Source organism: Pleurodeles waltl, chromosome 8 (genome assembly GCF_031143425.1).
Source record: "Pleurodeles waltl isolate 20211129_DDA chromosome 8, aPleWal1.hap1.20221129, whole genome shotgun sequence".
NCBI lineage: Eukaryota > Metazoa > Chordata > Amphibia > Caudata > Salamandridae > Pleurodeles > Pleurodeles waltl.
The window spans coordinates 745,591,983-745,615,714 of NC_090447.1; the positions used below are offsets into that span (position 1 = coordinate 745,591,983).

Sequence of the window (23,732 nt, forward strand, 5' to 3'; positions counted from 1 at the left end):
ACACACACCAAGGAAGGAAAAGATGCACTATGTCCGTTGGACTTCAGAAACTGACTTTACATGCAACAAATCATACAACTTGTTCTACTCGAGCACCAAAAACATTTGCAATAACCGACAACAAAAGGGCAGATTCTAAAATCCAACTAAAAGGTTGGATGGTAAAAGGCTCAAACTGAAAAGATAGAATGTTTCACCTGTTGGTTCAGACATCAAATTTAACTTTAATTTATAAAAAGGTTTCAGAGGCTTGCTTTATTTAAGAAACAATTACAGAACATACTCACATATAATGAACACGCAGTTAACCACAGTCACTTCTTTGCTGAGGGAAGAGATTCCAAACTGACAAGTTACATGCACAGCATCATCAGAAAAACACAACTACATGTCAGAGTCACTTCTTTGTAAAAAATAGTCTTGGGAGACTCAAACAGGCACATTTGTCAAGTTTAGTGCATGGTTCGTATATAACAGGAATGTTTTCGTTTTGTCTGCACAAAAGCGTACAAATCCTTTAATCAAACAGGTCGAAGTGGCAGTGCACTGATGAGAGGATAATTATCTTCATTTGTAAAACAAGTCGCAACATTTCTCGGACTCTCATGGAAAATACAAATAGGAGAATTAATCCTTCTGTGAAGCTCCACGCCTCAGCTTCATAATGTCGAAATTGTATTTTCAGTACTTATTCAGTTCTTCCTCGGCGACTAAAGGGCTTCTAATGCATGACTGGAATCAGCACACAGTAGACAGTGGAGGAAACGGATTTTGCTTGCTGACAACAAGCTTTTGATGCTGATGAGATATATATCCTTTAATATGACCCTGAAAAATATAAAGAGTTAATAAAAGCTAACAAACAAATATTATTTTTGTATCTCAAATACTGCACTCTGCTTAAGTAACATTGTGGAGTGGAAGGTCAGAAATATATTCAGAAAGGGTAACATCTGTTCATAATACTAATATTTAGCATTGTTCAAGATATTTGCTTTTGTTTTAAATACGCACTATTGTCACAGAAGAATTTATGGTCCACAAGTTGTGGATAAACTAATTTTCGTCCACATACATCTTGAACTAATTTTTACATATAGGGTACCTTGCTTATAAACATTCATCAATCATATTGCAGAGGCAATGGCTGCTGTACAGACCGCAGCTCCCCTCCAGTTATGTGTGCGCTTTATCGGTATCATGAGTTACATTCGCTGATGTTCCATGGGCAGTCTGAAAATGCTTTCCTACCTCTGGAGTTTTCAAATATTTTGTCACACTTTGCTTTGATCACAAGTGCTGAAAAAACTCTAGCCAGTCGCTAGCACCCAGCCAAGAGCAAATGTAGGGCAGAAAACATTCTTGGGTGAAAACAGGATTTAAAGGAGTTTTGATAATCTGCTAAAAAGACTATGGTGCAATTTAAGAAATGCATTTATTTCTCCTCCAAGTACGGTCAATGTTGCTATTTACTGTAATAGCACTTGGCATATGCCCCAGGGCAAAAATTAGGGTGATCATTATTGAACAGGGAACACAGAGAGGGCAAAACTCACACACTGACTTCAGAGACCTTTTTTGTGAAAATCCATTTTTTTACATTGCTATCTCATTCTAATCATTCTCTTTCGTAGTTACCTCACTCCCCTTGTTGAGTAACTGAGTGCATATGAAAGGGTCAAGATGGAAAGTCTTGAGAATATTTAACAGGTGATGTTTGTAGGGTTGACGGTAACAATCTGCTAACAGTGTACAGCCCCCACCCGCCCACCAGATTATAATCATCACTATTAATATTGAAAATCCGTTATCAAATTTTGTTCATCATCCACTCTTTATTAGCTATCAACAACCAGAGTTTTGGCTTAAACAAATTAATCTCACTTTATTACTTAACGTTTTCCGTGACTGACTAGCAGTTTTTCAGGAGCATTTGAAACTGCGTTGCCTCTAGGACTGGATAGTAATGTCGACTTTGGAGGGTGCCAAGACAGAATGACTTCCTAGTATTCACCTTGATCATTTGAAGGGCATCATCCATGTGTTTACCAAACAGGTGCTGCTTATCAAAAGGCATTTTAAAAACCTTGGATTGGACTTCCAGGTGAGAACAGGTGCCTCTCAGCCAACCCTAGCTCTGCAGCAATACTCCAGTGGCAATCTGGCTGAAACCTCTGACGGAGGTTTCAAAAGAGGTAGCGATTAACACAGGAGGACACAATATACCCTTCTTGGAGGACGATTTTCGATTGATCTCTGCAGTCCTATGGAAGATTATTGAAAAAAAAAGTGTGGCATGTTTTACCATAGCTACCTGTCGCACCTGAGCAGGATTGAGCAGGTGTCGGCAATTTCGGACCAGGTGGTGGGAAAGGTGGTAATTAGTTTGCCCGTCATGTCTTCTTTAGTTTTAACATTTTCATTCTATGAGGATAATTTAGGGTACAGATCGGATTAGTAACCACCAGAGAAGCTAATTCAGTCTTAACATAGCTTTGGAGGTAAGTTTGGTACTTTACATTTCTTTTCAAGGTATGCCAGGGCGTGACTCTAAATACGTACTGGCCTAACAGATCACCTGGATATATCCTTGAAATTTAACTCAAACAAATTATTTTTTTGGAGTAGAAGCCCACATATGAAACTTTGGCAAGGTTTTGTCAATTAGGCCAAGTAGATGTGGATGCTGTCCAGTGAGGGAGTCGATAGTGGTAGGCTCCATACTTTGGACTCGGGTAGGTACAGTCATTCTGGGGCAGTGCCCATTTGTCATGCATCTCCATGATCGTCCCCACTGTTATCACTGTCATCACCCTGCCCAAGTGAAGCCTCTAGCTGAGCTGATGGATACAGTTATGACTCCTGTTGCTGGAGACGTGGAGAGGAAACAGCCCCAGTGGCACATGTAAGAGCATGGCATGTAATAAATACTGACGCAGAGTCGGCTGTCCATAAAGGTTCTACATCGTGTGCTTAAAGTGTTCAGGCAATCAGCTGACACATGAGCCAATGAGGGTAGCTGAAAAACACCCAGTTAATCTCAATAAGGCCTAGGGTGCTGCAACCAGTCGTGAACATCATCAGAATCGTCTGGCATGAAGTGAATGTCCAGTTTAGCAGAGGTTAACTGACTGGGAGTCATCGTGGCAGTTAGTCATCATCTGAATCTACTGGTATCAGGTTTCTCAGCTCAACCTACACCATCAGTCTCATTGCTGAATTCTTCATCCTCCTGGTTCAACGAAGGACTCTCCAAGATTATGGTGGAAACAACGGTGTGATATGAACAGAAGATATCTTTGGCAGCAAAGGCAATAGGCTGTGATTTGACTGTAGCAAGTGACCTTACTATCCAATTGTGGAGCAAAGAATCATGCAGGCAGCTGTTCTGCTTCCTGGGACTTCGAATCTTTTTTCCTCAGGACGAGCCAATTTTTACTTACTAACTGAAACTATTTTCTGCCTTGTTTGCCCCTTTTGTAATACCTATTTTTTTCATTTCTTTCTTTTTTGCTCAGAAGGAGCAAGGATCTCCTAATAATTCTTGGCAATTAATATTAGGAGGGCATTTATCACCTAGGAGGATTTCTCTTAAAATACCAATTCAATTTATTTAACGGTCATCACCTGCAGATATCTAAGTGCTACTAAAATAGCAATGGGTCTCTATTAAATACAGATGGGATTTCAATGTGTCCTGGAAAGACACCAGTTGGTTAATAGGTCTTAACGCATCAGGTAACAGATTCCTTCATCTGCTTGACATTGTTAACAAGGTCTGTTGTACCCTGGCACGTTATAAAACGTAGCAACACTAAATCTAAAATGTAAAATTCGGCCCAATAATTCAGTATAGATGGAAATAAATAAAATAAATCAGTACCATGTATATAAGATTGGCTATGATACACTGGACTTCATCAATATCAACATCGTCGACCTGCATGAATTTCAAGGCAATCAGAAAGGCATCAAGTGATAACTGGTGAGTTTTTAGTATCAAGTATCTGCAAAGAAAAAAGAAAGAAGTTACATAAGAATAAGAGGTTGAACACATTCTTGCACTGAAATCAGCCAAGTATGCTATGTGTGTCTAAATATGACTCGGACAGCTTTATAACACTCCCAAGTCATCTACCTGGTAATGGGCAGCCCTGTTGTGGGGTAGTAGTGACTTGGATCATTAGGTTCTGAAAAGGCTTATTTCTAACAGTGGAGTGGGCATTGCCTGTTTTAATGAAGAAGCAACCAATAAATCACCAGTGATCTAGGACGATGACCTGCACCATTAGTGAATGTATTACTGGTATAATATGTGAAGCAACCACTGTGCAGCATCAACAGTGCAGTTCAAAGGCTTTATTGACTTCAAGAGGGATGTTCCTCAGTCAATAGTCACTGGCAGAAAATGAAAATATGCCAGAGGACAACATATGACTAAGTGGTTTGAAATAAGGACTAATATGCAAGCTATATTTACAGATGTGATTATGTTATGCCAGTATGTTATTTTTAACCTGCATAATATCATTGGAATGAAGCAATAGGTATTCTTTGCTGGACATTTTTTCACCTCCATGTCTTTCTGTTGCCCTTTGCCTTCCAAGCAGTGTTGTTTCAATATTTTCAAAGCTAAAGTGCACTAAGAAGCTATGTGGGAAGGGCTGTTTCCCTGAAATTGGGTACACATTTAGTTTTTTTGCTGCAAGCTGCTTTAAACTTAGCCAACTTATCAAACATGGATACATCACCACACATAATTGTAAATTCTGGAACTACATTGAATAACAGAACCTAACGTGATAGGTCTTGCTTTTAAAAATATCTGTCTGGTTTATTAATAAATTGTGTACCATAATCTCTTATTGATGCTGAAGAAGAGACCAGATCATCATATGCTTCGCAAAGCCGAACACTAGAATGTTCAGTTTAATGTGAGTGGGCTCCTAAACATATTGTTTGGGTCAGAGAACCCCACGTGGTTAATAAAATATGTTACATGAGCGAGGATTGGAGGGACAACATAGAGCAAGGTTGCATATAATACAAGTTTTAGACAGCCGTAGTTACTAAATGAGAGTTTGACTGAAGCTCTATAAATTTGCTATCACAAAGTGAGAAAGGGGGAAAAACTCAAAACAACCAGGCTTGTTTTTAACTAAATGAACACAGATGAGGTTTGATCATAATTCTCCTTAAAGTATTTGCTATTATTCCTGAGACTGGATTCCTTGTTAAAAAAAAACAATCAAACAGGTTCCAGGTAAGGTTTAATCAAGTTCTTCATTTCAAATAGGAAGGGCCTTTTACTGTATGCCAAGATGCACATTAATGGGAGCATATGATGCTATAAATATGGTTAATACCACCGCTAGTCATTAGGATTATCTATGATGCACCAGATCAGGGATTAGGGTTGGAGCTAAACACATTGCACCCAACATACTGCTGTATCACAGCGAAATGTCAAGCCTTAAAAAATAAAAATAAAAAAAAACTCACTCTGCGGTTAATAGATATCGAAACCTGGCAATGTTGCCATGCTTGATACACTTTAGCTCTAGCTAAATAGCGATTGTAGCTGCCGACAGAAATACACAAACATCTGGGGATTTAAAATGGTGTGTCAAAAACCAAATCTTTCAGCTGTATTTAGATGAAAATGTATTTTACCAAAACTCCAGGTTTTGATGAAGACATTGAAAATAAAATGCAGTAATGGTACACTGCATTGTCGCAACGGAGCTGTGTATGTGCATGTTGCTAAAACCTAAGTTGTTTGTCATTTTTGGGGTTATGAGCTAGAAATTACTGTTTGAGGCAGGAGATGATCACTGACCAATTATCAGTTGACCAACAGCAAAATGCAGGCTTGATTTGAGGGAACAAGAAAGGGCAGATAAGCTGGAGTGAATGTACAGGCTATGGAAAGTTCACAGCTTTCGCGGTAACATCAGTCAGCGTATGCATGGAATAACACAATTAATTTTACTATACTTTGAAGGAATGTTGAAGAAATATATATAGTCCACGTTAGTCTATGGATCCTACTGCTATCACTGTGTAGACCAACAGCTTGCGTTTTGGTATTTCCTGAGCTAAAGACCTGTTGCAATGGTGACATATAAATTAGCTGGTTTCCTTCTTGTCATTGTAGCTGGCTTTTGTGTGGTTAAAGAAATAGACACAGTACCTGAACACTGTTTAATTAGGAAGCATTTTAGTCATTCCAGTTTCTATTAAATTGCAAATCAAAGATCCACAAGACAACTGTCTTAAGAACACTATTAAAAGGGTGATTAAGGTTGTATTAGCAATGATGTTTTGTTTGAAGTGTTGATTAACTGTGATATAAACCCTGTGTTTGAAAGCACCAGCCACAGTGTTACTTTTGTAGGTGCACATTTCTTGAGTTGAGGACTGCTTTTTCTTCCTGCCTACCACATCACCAGTGATGCTAAGTTATTAAATGTACTTCAGTGAGCCAAGATTGAACCCCCAGGACAAATGTAATTTATAGTTCAGCAGCAGCAGCAAAGCTTTTTCATTTTAACAATGTTTTATTTCAGGGAAAGAAGTGGACGAACACCGAATTTCAACACAGGACATTGATCGGGACTTGGATCACCTGTAAAGTTAGATACGTTAACCATTTGCCAGAATGTATCCTTCCATTTATTTGTTTTTTCAATCCTTTACTTCCTCCTTCCCGGGCTTCCCTCTCCCTCTCCCATACTATTTTCCCACATAACATAACTCTGAAACCATGTAAACCATAGTAGGTACAGACAGCATTCAAGGGGACCTGGCATTGATCATCAGCATGTAGTTCTCAAATGCACGTCTCTTAACATTTGAAATCAGGGTAAAACTTTAAACTAAGAATATAATATTAACTTTGTTATGCTTGTAAATTGTTTTTCCAAAAGCAGCATCCTGTGCGATCAGCCTTCTCTCCTGCTTCCATCACCCATGGCACCTTGACTGAAGTAACCGAGCAATGTTTTGTTTTTAATGTATTTTTATTTTTTTGCGAAGCATGACTATTTAATATGTAATTAAGAGTCAGGCTTCAGAAACAATTAGCTATTTATTTATATGCTATCTATTTGCCAGATTATGGGTGGTCTTCTTAAGATCAAACATCGAAAGGGTCATCCATAACATGACTTTGCCATACAAATAGATGACAGCCTCTCAGGTTTACCAAATCCATGTGCGAGTAGCTTATTCGGTTCAACCTGGTTTTTCCCTTTGCATTTTGGTGTTTTTATTCCTGAATTCATAACGGAATAAGCAGGATGACTGAAAATACCCTAATATGAAGTCCAGACTAGACAAGTTACTCACGCTTGAAATCAGAAAACTTGACAGCACTGCCAAGTATATGCAGAAATACGACTCCAAGAATTGCACATTCTCAAGAGTCAGACTTTGCAAAAAACCACAGGCATTTATTTCTTGCTGGAAAACAAATTACCGCTACTAGGCACAGTTTGAGTGGCCTGATGGATAAATGCATGCAAGACTAAGTGAGAATTCAAACATCAAATAAAAAGAAACTAGGAAATATTAACTTTTCAGTTACATATGAATTACAGATTTAGGGGGTCATTCTGACCCTGGCGGTAATTACCGCCATGGCGGAGGTCGGCGGTAGCACCGCCAACAGGCTGGCGGTGCACCGCTGGGCATTCTGACCGCGGCGGTTCAGCCGCGGCCAGAAACGGAAAGTTCCCGCTGCCCTTGAGAATCCTCCATGGCGGCGGAGCGCGCTCCGCTGCCATGGGGATTCTGACACCCCCTACCGCCATCCTGTTCCTGGCGGGTCTCCCGCCAGGAACAGGATGGCGGTAGGGGGTGCCGCGGGGCCCCTGGGGGCCCCTGCAGTGCCCATGCCAATGGCATGGGCACTGCAGGGGCCCCCGTAAGAGGGCCCCACAAAGAATTTCAGTGTCTGCTTTGCAGACACTGAAATTCGCGACGGGTGCAACTGCACCCGTCGCACCTTCCCACTCTGCCGGCTCCATTCTGAGCCGGCGTCCTCGCGGGTAGGGTGTTTCCCGCTGGGCTGGCGGGCGGACTTTCGGCGGTCGCCCGCCAGCCCAGTGGGAAACCCAGAATGACCGCCGCGGTCTTTTGACCGCGGTACGGTCTTCTGGCGGTTCCCACTTGGCGGGCGGCTACCGCCGCCAGCCAAGCTTAGAATCACCCCCTTAGTCCTCTGATACATATGTAAAATGCTAGAACTTACACTTTCTTGAAAAGGTTCCTGTAAGTGATAATTTTCAGCTTCTCGAGGATAAGGAAGATACCACAGCGAATAAAAAAGGTTTCGTGTTTTGTTAGGGCATCATTCAATAATAGCAAGTTCCCTTCACTGTTTGGGGTTTAAAAATATAAAACATAGTTAGAGAATATAGTGCACAAAAATTACTAGTATTCATCTCACACATGCAAGCATCCAGGCTAATTTCCACAGTACCTCACAGCTTTGGTTACTTCAGAAAACTGCATGAGGTCATACTTTTTCAAAAGCTGAATGGCTGGCATGTGACCCTGGAACAGCAAACAAAAGTAGACATTAATGCTTTATCACTTGTTCAGTTATTTTGCTGCAATCACTTTTTATGAGAAGTCACTTTTAATACTTGCTTTTTCTACACAATGATAAAAAGCACAAATACAGAATAAAAAAACTAGAGTAACGTTTGGAAATGTTGACCACTTACACACTATTTCTCCATTTTTAGTCCTCAGCCTTTTTCATGTACTAAATATGTATGAATTAAAATGGTTACAATGTTTAAAATGTACCCTAAACTACCTAATACAGGAGGGGCTGCCTACGTAGCTTTTCACAAGTGTGTATTGAAACTATCAATGGTGAGAATGTAACCTCTATTTTCATGATGTTGAAGTTCAGCTCACAATTAATACTCTGAATGTGACGAAGCAAGTTGTGTTTTTTTTTTTTTTTTTACATTAGCTTCAGGAGATAATGGATAGTCTAGACTGCTGCTATAGTGGCATTCTTTTGCGCATGTGTGCAGTGTTTTACTGCCACGGAAGCGAGCACACACACAGAGATGAAAATACTGTGCAACTCTAGTAATGTTGCTACAGCCATTCTCTCAGAAATCAACATTTCTTTATTTTAAACGTCTTTATCTTTTATCTTGAAACAACTGCACTCTATTAGTTACAGTTTTTTCCACCTATCAGTCTGAATATGAACTCACCTAATGTTATCCTTTTTTCCCCTCTCCAGTAACACCCCAGTACTCTCACATGTAAACACTTTTAGTCTTCCATTCAAAATCCTACTGGACTCTTTACTCAAGCACTGCTCGACAATCATTTAATATATACACTTTATTTGATGAGTTTCTGTACTGTATACACCAAAGCACTGTGTGAAAATGTAATGAAATACTACAAATAGATCAGCAAGTAAACCAAGATGCGAATGAGTACAACAATGTCCTATAATAGTCACAATAATAATGTGTTTAAAACAACCATCTCATCTCTCCACCAAGCTGGACAATGAGGATAGAGCTTAGTCCATATCATCGACCCTTTCTGTAGAAAGTTTACTTTCTGAACCAGTTCCCAAACCTAAAATTAGTAGGAAAATGTATTCAGATTGGTAAAGACAGATTTCCCTCATCTGGGCTTCTTTTTAATAATTTACTAAGAAAATAGAAAGATTTTACTCGAACCTAGTGGGATACAGGTTCAAACAAGCTAAGCAACAATATTTTAAATTTAAAACAGGATTTGCATTTTTTCATTTAGCAGTTGACGACTACTCTATTTAAAATGAAGCAAATGACCACAAGGAAACATGCAGTTACTTCAGTTGTCTCCCTTTTGCTTCAAACAGGGGTCACATGTATATATAACTCAAGAAAACAGACAAGACAATGTGCTATTAAAGGAGAAAAACACATCAAAAGCAAGGTAGGAGCAGGGAAATAAAAAAGAACCGACTTAATCATAAAAATATTGAAATACTTTCCCTGATCAGTTGAATTTGTATGTGTGCTTTTGACAAGTTAATTCTTCCTCCGTTGTCATTGTGCTCTTAGGTCCTCAAGCCCTTTTCAATAGGAGGTTTGCATGCTGTATTACATGTCATCAAAATAACTTTCTACGTTTTCCAAGTAAAATCTTGCCATTCAAAAACCACTCTTGATTTCAAAAAGATGACATTTCATTATTTTATTCTTGGTGTGCTGCTGTAATATGTTCTGGTTAACTCACAAAGTCTTTTTGCCTTATGATTGTATTGTTTTTGGTGTATACCATTTTACAGAATTCTTTAGGATGCATTGCTGTTCTACGTGCAGCATTCGGGCACATTACAATTAGGATCAACTTTATGAGTGAAAAATTAATACTGCAATCAGGGACATATTGAATTGTGAAATACAATTTGTGATCAATGATTTCCCTGTTGCTTAAGTCTGCAATGTTGGTTTCATGGAACATATACCGGAGAAGGCTCATTACCATATTTAACTAATTCTACCCAAACTATCTAGACAACTACGATACATGAAGACTTTCCCTTTTAAGTAGCACTCATTTAAACTGGTTAAGGTCTATGTTGCTGCTTTAATAATAAACTTAGAGGAGGACTGTATAAAGCTGTACCTGCTAATAGGCATAATTTGTCTATAAAATGCATTTTTATCTTAAAAAGAAAATCAAGTTTATCCTTTTTTGCCCAGTCCAATTGCAGTCACTTCCAGACTACGCAAAACTTCCTTTTACAGTTCCAGATTTGCCACTGTACTCTTACTGTATAAGGCTGCGTAAAGCGGACATAAAATGCTCAACTTCTATGAAATTATTTGCAGACGATTAAGTAAAATCAGCAAAAGCAACTGACTAAACCGAATAAAAAAAAGAAGACAAAAACCATTTATAATAAACATTGTTTTCCATAAAAAGTTTTTAGAAGGAAACATTACCACATATGGACATTAAGAACTCCTATCACATTCTGAATCATGCAAAAAAAAATAAAAAAATGAGTAGAATAAAGTTTTAATGAGGCGCATTATCAATGTCTAAACTCACCAACAACATTTTCACTGGAAGCAAGTAAATGAGAATCATCCTTTTGTTCCTTTGACTGGAGCGGTGACAGTGCTCAAAAGCAAACGTCAAATATTCTTCAGCTACGTGGTAACAAAAAAACTACTTTAGTAAAACAATGTAAGTAAAACCGGCTAACACAATCTGTGAACAAAGTACTATTTACAGCAAACTAAAAACGTTTGTTCTGGTATAAAGGCTTCTAACATGCTTGAAAAAGTTGGCACCACCATTGTATCTCAGATAGGATCCTTCATTAACCTTCTCTGCACCTGATCCTTCAAAGACCTTTTGACTAACAGAACACCGCAGTCACTTTCTGAAGATGTGTGGTCTGCAAGTGTAGGATGCCAGCATCCCCAACTTACTACTCAGTCAACCTGACTCTGTTTTAACAAAACTCCTTAAAACCACTTTCTGACAAATTATTTGATTTAAGTTTTTTCTCCACTGTCCATTGCTGAAGGATTTCAGTTAGTGGTGTTTACCTCTCTAATTTCAGGGCTTTGAAGGTGGAGTCTGTGTCCACGGGCAATGTGAATTTCAGGGGTTATGATCATGCTATGTGTTGCAATTGAAACAGAAACTATGTGGGGAAGGAAAAGAAGCTGTAATTTAACAAATCTAGCACTTGGGGCCAGATGTAGGAAACCTTTTGCACCTCGCAAACTGCTAAAAACGCAGTTTGAGAGGCGCAAAAGGCTGAACGCGATGCACAACCTCAAATTGCGAGTCGGTACTGATTCGCAATTTGAGGCTGCGACTCGCAAATAGGAAGGGGTGTTCCCTTCTTATTTGCGACCGCATCGCCATGCAGAGTTGGTTTGTGACCGCGAATGCGGTCGCAAACCAACTCGCAGTTACCATCCACTTGAAGTGGATGGTAACACATTCGCAAAAGGGAAGGGGTCCCCATGGGACCTTTCCCCTTTGTGAATGCCCCAAAAAAAAGTTTTTCAGAGCAGGCAGTGGTCCTATGGACCTATGGACCACTGCCTACTCTGAAAAAACCGAAACCAAATGGTTTCGGTATTTTTTCTTTTTGCAGCTCGTTTTCCTTTAAGGAAAACGGGCTGCAAAAAAAACCAAAAAACTGCTTTATTCAAAAAGCAGTCACAGACATGGCGGTCTGCTGTCTCCAGCAGGCCACCATCCCTGTGAGTGCCTAGACTCGCTATGGGGTCGCAAACAGCGACCCACCTCATTAATATTCATGAGGTGGGTCTTTGTGACCCCATAGCGAGTCGCAGAAGGTGTCCGAGACACATTTCTGCATCTCGTATTGCGAGTTGCTATGACTCGCAAATTGCAAGCCGCAATTTAATACCTACCTACATCTGGCCCTAAATGCCTTTTCAGTAAAGTAAGAAGAAAAGTACGCAAACATTTAAAACAAACATTATTAAAATATTTTGCCTGTATTTTTGTACTCGAAGGTAGCAGATGCACAACTTGTGGGGGGGGGGGGCACGAAGTATTAAGCTAATCAGAACATGCTGGCTACCCAGGACAACCAATGGAAAGATAGCATAAGATATGGACTTTCACTTGTTGTGGATGTTACTGCACATGTGAACAGTAAGCACATTAGTAAAATATCTTTTGATTGGTGTTTTAAATACTCTTCTGTGCTTTCACAGTTCCAGGATAATGATACCAATAATACTACATTAGAATTTTCCAACCAAGTAGTTGACATATAGTCATTATGCCATTCTGTGAAGCATCTGTTACCTCCGCATCTGTTACCTCCGAATCTGTCACCTCACAGTGCCCCAGCAATAGTGCAGATAAGTAAACAGAGAAAACTCTCTGTGAGGGAGTCAGCCACCCTATCAATTTCCAACGTACACCGAAGAATCTGTCCCCATAGGCAGAAAAGCAGATAAAATAAAGTATGAAGAATACAATAGCAGGTGCAGCCTAGTCTTTATGCCTGTCTTGAATTTCAAAATTTGGGGGCTTCTATCTGAAGGAGTGAAAGAGAAGCTGGTCATACAGGGAGAAGCTGCATCAACTGAGGGGTGCCTTCAACCCATCTGTATCTGATGGAAGAGAAGAAAATCACAGACATGGAGAACAAGAAAGAGGAGAGATCCCTTGTGACCTTATATTTGGTTCCTGGAAAACAAGATTTCAGTTTTCAACACGCTTTATTTTATCAATCTTTGTTAATCCAGTCATGGATGGCTATTAAACAGATACCAAATGTGAGAGTATCAATATGCATATTTAGATTTAGTCTAGTGACAATGTGCAAGTTGTCCATATAATGGTAGAGCCTAGGACGCAAACAACTAAATCGGTTGGTGGTAAAACTAAGTTCAATCTGAAACAACTAGGACATGGGGGAGGCTACATATTAGGTTTATGACATTTAATAATCATGGGAAATTCTGTATACTTACAGCAAGAACTGAAATCAAATCAATTAAGTTCATTGCCTGAAAAGCTCAGTGAGATGCTACAGCAGAACTTCATGGTCAACAAAATGAACACATATTACAGGGGTGAAAGGACAAATACAATGACATCTTAACCACAAATGACCATAGATCTTTGAGAACAGCGACCAGCAATGACCCTTTACTGTGCCCTGGGCTATATGCAGCCTAATGGGTACAGAAGATATTGTTTATCATTATGTATTCGTACAACTGAGTTGTGTAAAGCCCTTTCCAGCAGCTTAGCTGAGAACAGCAATATACTATATATTAGGAAAACAGTTGTTGAAATTACATTAGTAAGTCCAGGGTTTATCAGGGCTAACTAGGATATAAATAGGTCAATGTATGTATTAAGGTTTGCAGTTGTAATGGGCAAAAAAGAGAGTTTAGCAGTGGACTGACCTGGAACCTGAACATTTACAGGCAACTATGAGCTGTTCTGTTTGTGATAGGGAGAGCAGGCTTTTAAGTTGAGTTAATTGGCATGTTATGCTCACAAATTTAGGTTAGTGGCCAGTGAGATATTGCTAAACATACTTTAATAACAGACAGCTGCAAGTCCATCAGCGAGCCTGGGGTGAACCATGGCTTTCCCTTCATTGGAAGTGGCCATAGTTGCCTTGGATTAGATAGAGGTGGTCCTCACATTTCTGATGCTAAAATAAAATAGTGGTATGTGAGATTTAATGAAACTCTTACACCCATTATTTTTAAGGTAGCTAAATTGTAGGAGGTTATCCAGGGTTGAAATGGTTGGGTGAAAAAGAATTATGGATCAAACTCATCAAAGCTCTTGATGGGGATTGGTAAAGCTACAAGAGTGATACTTACAGCGTGCACTAGCAAAAGCTGGCTCCAATTGCTGGTAACAACTGAGATAAAGGATGGACTTCAGCTGGTTGGGTCCAGACCCAAGTAAATCCACTTTATCTACATAAAAAAAAGTTTATTGATCTGAATGCTACCTCAGGGAATGCATTTGAAGCTGAAGAAATTAACTTAGTACTTGTAACACTAGGGTTCTACCCTTCCTGTATCCTATGAAACTGCTTTGCTCACTGGTATGTGAAAAAACACCTTATGTCTTTTGTAGAACAGATGGCCTAATTTTCTAAAGTAGGCAAGCCTACTTTCTAAATGCAACATACTCTTTTTTTAATTCCCTTATAGCTAGCAGGAGATTTCTGGGATTTTTTCAATTGGTGAAACTGATTCTGGTGAAAGGATCTTCCTACTTATGATTATGACTGTTCCAAGAAAATAAGAGGGGAATAATAATAATAACAAAATGAGATGAATAAGAAATATGCTTCAGAAACCACTTGTGTGCAGTTATTTTCTCGCCAATAAAAGCTAGAACTCTCCATCTCCCTCAAACTTTATTCACCCAGTCCTACATTGGGGGCGTTGAACATGAAGGAAACAGATAAAGTCAGAATAACTTTCAATGAGTAGCTGTAGAATGTCTTTTGAAGATGTCCCAGAGACCATCCTACTTTTCAAAAGGTTTGGTTAGCAGTTTTATCTTTGCTAATGGACTCAATAAAAAAAAAAACAGAGGCAACGGTAGGGGTGTACAGTGTGTATAATTTCCACTTTTCATTTCTCATTCTGGTGGCACTGGAAAATCTTCCCTGAAGGTCTACTTACTTCTGAAATTTCTGCTTTTATCTCCTTTTTCCTATTCTCACCCCAATAATAACTAGCTTACGGTGGTTGCCCATTGAAACAGGAGTCAAATTCAAATAGGGTTGCCAAGCCAATAAAGCTTATGAACCTACAAAAGTTCACGTACCTACCCAGTCTTCTCACTATCTTTGGTTGAGAAAGGGGACTTGAAAGCAGAAACTCTCTTTAGAAGTGCCCAGATCAAGCCCAAGATCAAACATTGTCAGGAGCAGCAACTGCTCTAAGGAAGTCTATGCCTGCTGAGGTAAAGACCAAACCACAACCTATGTTCTTCAGAAGTCATTTAAAATCCCTTTTTGTTTTTATTTGACCTAAGATGCCTCCTGTTCATTACATCATTTACCCTATCTTAATCCTTTGCTTCCAGTTTATTGCATATGATATGCCTATTATGTTCTATTTGCCTGAATGCTTTGAATGTGTTCAAATTTAAAGTGCTCTAATGCGGTCAGTGGAGGAACACTATATACAACTATTAAATAAAGTACACCTGTAAGTACATCTGTGACCGCAAATATAAACCTGGGTTTTGTCTGAAATATTTTCATTTTGCTGGCTGAGGTTTAATTCCATCAACAGAATGTTAACAGAGAGTATTGTGTTGCTGTATAAAAGACAAATTGGCTTAAGGTGCCACACTACAGGGCACACTAGGCAGCTAAGTTCATGCACAAATTCACACATGTAAAAATGGATATGAAATTTACAGAAGACATACACATTAACTCTTTACAATGGCAAATTGATTTATTTTTGTTTTGCTTCTTCTCTGGTATATGTGCAGTTTAGGAACGAAATAGTGAAGCTGTTTAATTATTCCACATGTTAGGCTCTGAACTTTAAATTAGCTTGAATTTATTCTACACTGCAGACAATCAATTTCGCGAATAAAATCTTTGTACCATGACAATGTGGGTTTTGTGTTACAGCTTAGATAGCATAAAGCACAAACACTAAAAAGGCACACAGAATGCTTATGCAGTTAATGCTTTTTTGTGACTTTTAGAACGACTGGGTTTCTTCTAACTGCACTCCCAATTACCATATTAGATGCTGTATTATAATTGGTGAGAAGGCTAAATTTAGCTTCGGAGGAGTTAGAGTGAACCTTGCATTACTCTCTACGCCCAGACTTTAACAAAGCTTTCAACACTGCTTTCTTGTAATTGTATCTCCAAAGGGTTTTGTACAAAACTCTGGTGATGGCCTCATTTTTTACTTCAAAAGAGTACACAAAATAAAATTACTGATTACTTGCCATGAAATTATATGACCAAAAATGAAAAAACAAAGATCGGCAAAGCCAATAGGGCTTGCCTTTGTGACCTATTGGCTTTGGCAATGTTTTCCCTAGATGATGCGTAGCACATCTAAAGTTTAAAAACAAAAAAAGTATTCGACACAGTGACCCACGTTATACTGTAAGTGTGCACCACATGTGCACATGTATACAAAAGTACAGTGGGGCTTTTTTATTTTTATTTTTAAATGGGTGGGTGCGTAAAGCAAACACAGAGGAGAGCGGGGGTGAACGTCAAAGCACCATGGGACGTGAAAGCAATGAAGGGAAGACTGAACAGGATGTGAAAGCAATGCGGTGAAGGTTGAAGCAAAAGCAGCAGAGAGGAGCCAGGGTAGGAAGCACTGGGAAGGAGCACGGGCGTGCACAAGGAGGAGGGTGGGGAGAAACAGTCGGGCAACAGAGAGCAGTGCAGGGGAGAAAGGTATACAAGGGAGATGGATCAGAAACACATGCTCTCTAATGAAGTGCCTCACACCAAACAAAAAAGTAGTGATTACAAAACCAAGCAGCAGAAGCAGCAATGCCAGCAAATCAAAGTGCTTGTAAAAGGCAACGTTCTATGGTAGGGACAAGCACAATTTTGACAAGACATGAATAAGAAGCTTGCAAATGAGACAGGCAAGGAAAGCAAACCAATGGTAAGCAATGAGCATGCTCCAAGCTCCTCTATGTTCTTGGTAATCCACAATATGCCTCACAAAAGACAGTAGATTCTCTGTCTACTAGGCTTGACCTAGAAAGAGAAATGTTGAAGACTACTGGCATATCAATAAAATGTATACCCAACACATATAAAACCACGAATTACGTTAGCATTCCATGGCAGCATGGGAAAAGTACATTACAACTATGTTCTGTTTTCTTTTTAAAAGAATGTCTGGCATCTTGTGCTCAAAAACAATAAAGCTATACTGATGATGCTGAGCAACCCAAACTAAGTGGTTTGGGTAGTCTTTTGGCAAAAAGTGAAATCGTGAGCTAGTAAGTCTGCAGAAGATCTCAAGAAGCCTTTTTCAAACTGCAGTGAGAGAAATTTTTACTGCATTCCAACACAAGATGGAGCTGAAGTAAAACAGTTCAAGGCAACTCATGTGAAGATCGCACAAGAACACAGTAAGCAGTTGGTGGAAGTTATATTTTCCAACTCACTCTTGGATTGCTAATAAGTTAGAGGTAATGTTAGTTTTGCATATACATATACGTTTGTGTGTGATAGAGGATGTGCTCTTTTGAATTTGGAATATGAACTGTGCCACCTAATTTCAGTAAGACAGCACCCTATAATATATTTTATACCAAAAGGCTTAATGAGTGTTTTCCTAGTTCACATACCTTGTTTAAAATCACTGTCAAACATAGCCTTCCGTCCAACATAGTACTTGAATGTCAATCTCTGTGCCATAGTGTAATCATCTTTCAAATTTGAGCTGTCAATCGCTCTAATTAAAGGCTTACACAAGTGAAGCTTATTGATCTGCAAGAACAGAAATGTTGAGGTTTGAGTGGAGTATTTAACAAGTGAAAAAATACTACAAATGTGTAAAAAAGACGAGACAGTCACTCTAAATAGGATCACACCTTAAAGTAAATCTTGAAAAGCTGATTCACCAGGAACAACATTCCCCACTTTTTGGAGTCGTCGATGCCAGCTCGGCTGTTAGAAAAAAACATAACACTTAATTATGAGACATATTTCATATTTTAAGAGAACACAGATCATACAGTACTAATAGCAACTGAGGAAAGCAACCTTAATAATTGAGCGCCTTTTAATCCCCATTAGACTAACATTTATTCATTCCATACATATTTATTTAGAATACACGGGAGGCTGCACTTTTTGTGTAATAACCTTCCTCTTATTTTTTATTAGCATCTAGTTGTAGTACACTAGTTATCTGCTATATAAAAAAAGAGAAGTGCATTCTACATTAATAAACTGCTACAGTTGAGTTATGACATTACAATGCCTTTTGCTAAAGCCAGTAAGAAAGGCAGGTCAAGGCACAGGGTAACAACTACTGTGAGGGCCAACTTTTTGGATCTTCTGAACTAGGTTCCCTGAAATAACTAGTCATTATTATAAAGGAGATATTTGTGAAATATACATCTATTTTTTTTTCCCCCATCGCAAGAATTAAATACATGCAAGCAGGAATCCCGCCTGCATGTTAGAACACATTCTGAACTACAGCTGTTTTTCGAAGAATTTACATTAAATTGTTTTTTGCAACAAAGCAGTAGTTGCATATTAGTGTGCTTAATATTGCACCACAACTTTCTGCCTCTACCCTACTTGTCTAAATCAGCAATACCTATTCCATATGACAAACCTAGAGATCAAAGTTTTTTGTTTTTTTTTCTTTTTTTTTTAATTATTTTTTTCATCAGTACAAAATAGGATACATTGTCACTTTCAGAGAATAAAACGAGAAAAAAATAGAAAGAAAAGAAGAGTCAATCAGGCTTATCCAAGAAATAATTTCCCCAGATTAGAGAGAACTTTTTGACATTGCCTATTCTCCTAGCATATCTCATCTCCTGAAGTCTAACTTGAATCATTTTATTGTACCATCCTTGACTAGTAGGAGATAATTCAGACCGCCAGTTTCTCAGCAACAGTGACCTAGCCACCGCCATGGCTATAAATACGAGCTTCTCCAGCCGAGGGGAGAGTCTTGCCTCGGGCTCATAGCCCAGACTCAGCAGGCGAACACTCAGAGATATGGGAACCAACACAATGGATGTTAACGTTGCAAAGACCTCTTCCCAGTATCGCTGTATACATTTACATGTCGCTATCGGGGTTCGATATAGCAGCCATTTGCTAAAAAATATAATTCTATGCCAATTAGCCCCTCGTAGCACAGAGAAATTTAGGCGGTTAATAGTCTCCCAGTATTCACTTGAGAGCATCATGCCCTCCTGACTAACCCATTTCTTCTGAGCTCTTATCCCCAAATCTACTTTAAACTTATCTGCCAAGAGCCTTCTCCATGCCCCTGCATTCCTTACCCGCAAAGGAGTAACTAATTCTGATACCAGTGATTGGATATTAATGATAGAATTAGTATCTTAAAAACCCTCATCAATATATTGTAGGATCTGACCAGCAAAAGATCATTATTAACTGTAGTCATGATTTTCCATGGGGCTTCCCAGTTACCCTCAACCCAGAAATCTCCAATTTTACTATATCCAGCGCGCTCCCACCTTTTCACCGTGATTTCGTTAAGCTGTGTCCCTGAACCTAGAGAAATCTGTGAGAGTGGGGTGTGAAAATGTACAGAGGGAACTGAATATTTTCTAGCGAAATCCACTCTTCTCTTAAGAAACCATTTAAGAATTTTATAACAAACTTTTTTAGGCGATTTGGTCAAAAGGGCTGGGTTACGAATGTTATGCTCTTGGCATATTAGTACCCGAAAATCAATAAAAAACTTGGAGCCCACGGAGTATTCTAACTTAAAGCTAGCATAATAGTGTGCAAAGAAAGCATAATAATAATCTTTGAAATTGGGTAAGGCCAGTCCCCCCTTCTCCTTATCGGCATACAGTATGCTCAAAGCGGCTCAGGCTTTTCGGTTCTGCCAGATAAAGGAGCGAAATAGGGATTCCAGTTTTTTTAAAAAGGGTTGTGTTAAGACACATGGAATGGCTGCAAACAAGAAATTAAAAAGTGGTAGGATTGACATTTTAATTAATGCAGTGCGGCCTAATATTGAGAGAGGAAGAGGCCTCTAACAGGTGAGTAAAGCCTGAGTTTTCTGAAGTAGAGGAGCGAAATTCAGTTCATAAAGATCACTTATATTGGCCGAATAGAAAACCCCCAAGTATCTCTTTGGGTTGAGGTTTACACATCCTCTTAATTCAGGAAGAAGACAATTAGGAGTAGTGCCACAAAGAATGATGTCGGTCTTGGTCCTATTAATCTTATAGCCACCGATTTGCTGAAATTCTTTAAATATATTAAAGGCCGCTTCCTGAGAGGAGTATTTTGTGTCCAAAAACAAAATAATATCATCTGCATAAAGTTTAATTTTCCCCATTGATTTTAGCAGTGCCTGCACCTGAGTGTTCTGTCTGATTTTGATAGCAAGTGGTTCAATAAAAAGGGCAAATAAAATAGGGGATAGTGGGCACCCTTGTCTAGTGCCTCGTTGTATTTGAAGCTGTCCCACAGACCTTGAGTTTACAACAATATTAGCCTCAGCATTTGAGTACAATTTTTGAATTAGAGAGATCACTTGAGTGGGTACCTTGTAGCTGGATAAAATTAAATAAAGCGTGTCCGAGACTACCAAATCAAAAGCTTTCTCTGCATCCAGCAGAAGAATAATGGCGGGGATTTTATTAGTCGTAAAATAATCAAGAGCTTCTGCTAAATAGTGAGTGTTTGTAGCCAATTGTCGACCAGCCACAAAACCATTTTGATCAGGATGCACCAGTTTATTAATTACCCTATTAAGCCTATTAGCCAATAGTTTTGTCATAATTTTGTAGTCTGTGTTTAACAATGAGATTGGACGGTAAGCATTTGGATCCTCCCTATCTTTATTTTTCTTAGGGAAGCTAACCACATTCCCTGTGTGCCAAGTTCTGGGTATTTCCTCGCCTTGTAGTATACCATTTAAGAGGGCTAAGAACTCCTCAACAAATACATTTATGAAAGTCTTATAGAACTCAGCCGGAAAGCCATCCGGGCCACAGGTTTTCCCTGTGGGAAGATCCTGGACTACGTCTAGAAGTTCAAACTTTGTAAATGGTTGAGACAATCCCCTACGTTCCTCCTCTGAAAGAGAGGGAATATTATGGCCCGACAGGAATATCTCGGTGGTCCTGGAATCTATAACTGAAACATCACTATAGATTTGTTTATAGTGCTCCAGCATGATTTGATCAAGGTCCCGAGGCTCAGTGCACCTGGCCCCAGTAATCGGGCATCTTAAAGCGTGTATAACATTGCCAGCGATACGATCTCTAGCTTGCCATGCCAAGAATTTTCCCGTAAAATTGCTTTCTTCATAACTTTTCTGTTTATAAGATCCATATTCTATATCAGCTTTTTTTTTTTAAATCCCGCTAACGCTTTCTTGGCGGCTTCGAACGCCTTTCTATTAATATCCGAAGGGGCCTTCAGATAAGAGATTAAACACTTGTGAACTACATCTTCCAATGCCGCCGTTTGTTGTTTCAGAGCCCGTCTATCAGCTACCTCTTTAACGATCACCCGGCCCCTAAAGTAGGCCTTAAATGCCTCCCAGACTATTGCTGGGGTTGACGACCCCTGATTGTGTTGAAAAAATTCCCTTATTTCAGCCTGTGATGTTTGTATCCACCCTTCTTCCATCAAAAAGCGGAGATTGAAAATCCACCTTTTAATCTGCGGTGGTTTATTTGTAGAGTGGAATGAAATTTCCAACAGTAGAAGGGCATGATCTGAAAGACCAGAATGCAGGACATATTGAGATTGATAACACAGAGTTTCAGAAATCAAAAAAAAAAAAAATCTATACGCGAGGAGCTTTTAAATCGAGAGGAAATACAGGTATATTCCCTTACGTCGGGGGTGTTTATCCTCCAAGGATCACATAATGCCAGCACCTTAACATAATCTCTAAACATCTTGGCTACTTTAGGTTTATACTGTCTCCTACCTTTTACGGTAGAGTCTAGAGCTGGGTCCTCAAGAAAGTTGAAATCCCCCCCCAATAATAATTTTCCCCGTCAACTGGAGAAGGGAGTGAAACAAGTCTATATACGGGGCCGGATCATCCGTCAGAGGAGCATAAAAGCTAACAAAAATGAATCTCTCCATTGCAATAGTACACTGAACCCAGCACCAACGCCCTTCAGGGTCGGAGAGAAAATCCAGCGGTTGTGCATTCAGGGTTTTGGCTAGAAAAACTGCCACCCCTCTATGAGCCGCTGAGGCTGCTGCAAGAACTTTAAAATCGACCATTCTTTTAAACATTTGAAAACCTGAAACTTTATGAAATGGAATATGGGTTTCTTGAAGAAATATAACTGAGGGATTAAGATCAATTACCCTTTTTTCGATAGCGGACTTCTTCCTATGATTGTTTAATCCATTAATATTCCAGGATATGAGTCTCAATGGAAAAAACGATTGTGTCATTTAATTAAATTTTGGGCTAGTGTACCTGTAGCCTCACTAAATCTGGGGACAAAACTCCTAATCAATCGTGACGATCCTTTACATTGACTAAAACAAATCTTAATATCCATACCCCCTTTCCCCCCCCCTCCTTTTAGTGGCCCACCCCTGGAGCCCTCCCGCCTGGACGAACCGGGGCCACATCCCTCCCCCACCCTTTGTCCCACTTCTTTCCTAACAAGGTGCCTTGTCATAGCACCCTGGGCTAGAGGCTAGAGACTAGAGAGAGACATTTTAGAATAGTCTGTCTATAAACTGCGGCAAAAAAAAAAAAAAAAACACCAGAAACACCAGAAACCCAAACACAAACCAAACAACAAAAACAAAACAAAAAAAAGGGGGGGAAACAAAAACTAACCAAAAAGGAGGTCAGGCCTCTGCTATGAGACTGACATTTCTAGTATTCAATAGATCCTTATAGTCTATCTTGCGTTCTTCCCCCGCCCCCGCTTTCTTGTGCCGACTGTTCGGAGTTTTGAATTGCATGCAACAAGGATTTAGCAGCATCCACCGTATGAATAAAGTTTGAATGGCCCTTAAAAAACACTTTAAGTTTTGATTGTTGCACGAGGCCTGCCTGCGCCCCTGCTTTTTGGAAAGCTGGAATCATATATTTTAGCTCTCTCCTTCGATGCGCTGCCGCCACTGACATATCTGAGAAAATCTTGAATGAATAGTCCCCGGGAATCTGAAAAGTTTTAGTTCTAATTGCTTTCTGGAAAATCTGATCCTTAATACGAAAGTCCCCAAAGTTCACCAATATAGTTCGAGGATACTTAGAGTTGGATGATTGAACCGCAGGGACCCGATGGGCTCTCATGATTGTTAGGTCCGGATACTTATCCTCTGACCCTGCTAAAACATGACTTTTTATAAGATCTGTCACCAACTCCATGACCGTCTGAGCGTTTTCGCGCCCTTCAGGGACTCCCGTAAAACGCAAATTGGATCTACGTGATTGATTCTCAGCATCGTCCAGACGAATTTGTAAATCTAGCAGGTCAGC

At 39.4% G+C, this 23,732-nt stretch overlaps 1 protein-coding gene across 2 annotated transcripts in view; it reads right to left on the bottom strand.

Annotated features, from left to right (window-relative positions):
* Positions 1-204: 204 nt before the first annotated feature.
* Positions 205-23,732, bottom strand: part of PCID2 (PCI domain containing 2) — a 106,752-nt gene continuing 83,224 nt past the window's right edge. For both annotated transcript variants that reach the window (XM_069204990.1, XM_069204989.1), the window contains exons 9-15: positions 18,127-18,202; positions 17,881-18,022; positions 11,092-11,192; positions 8,486-8,559; positions 8,255-8,380; positions 3,884-4,007; positions 205-828 (exon numbers count right to left, since the gene is read on the bottom strand). In XM_069204990.1, coding sequence (XP_069061091.1) covers positions 739-828; positions 3,884-4,007; positions 8,255-8,380; positions 8,486-8,559; positions 11,092-11,192; positions 17,881-18,022; positions 18,127-18,202 — 733 coding nt within the window. In that variant the 3' untranslated portion in view covers positions 205-738. The remainder of the gene's footprint in view (positions 829-3,883; positions 4,008-8,254; positions 8,381-8,485; positions 8,560-11,091; positions 11,193-17,880; positions 18,023-18,126; positions 18,203-23,732) is intronic.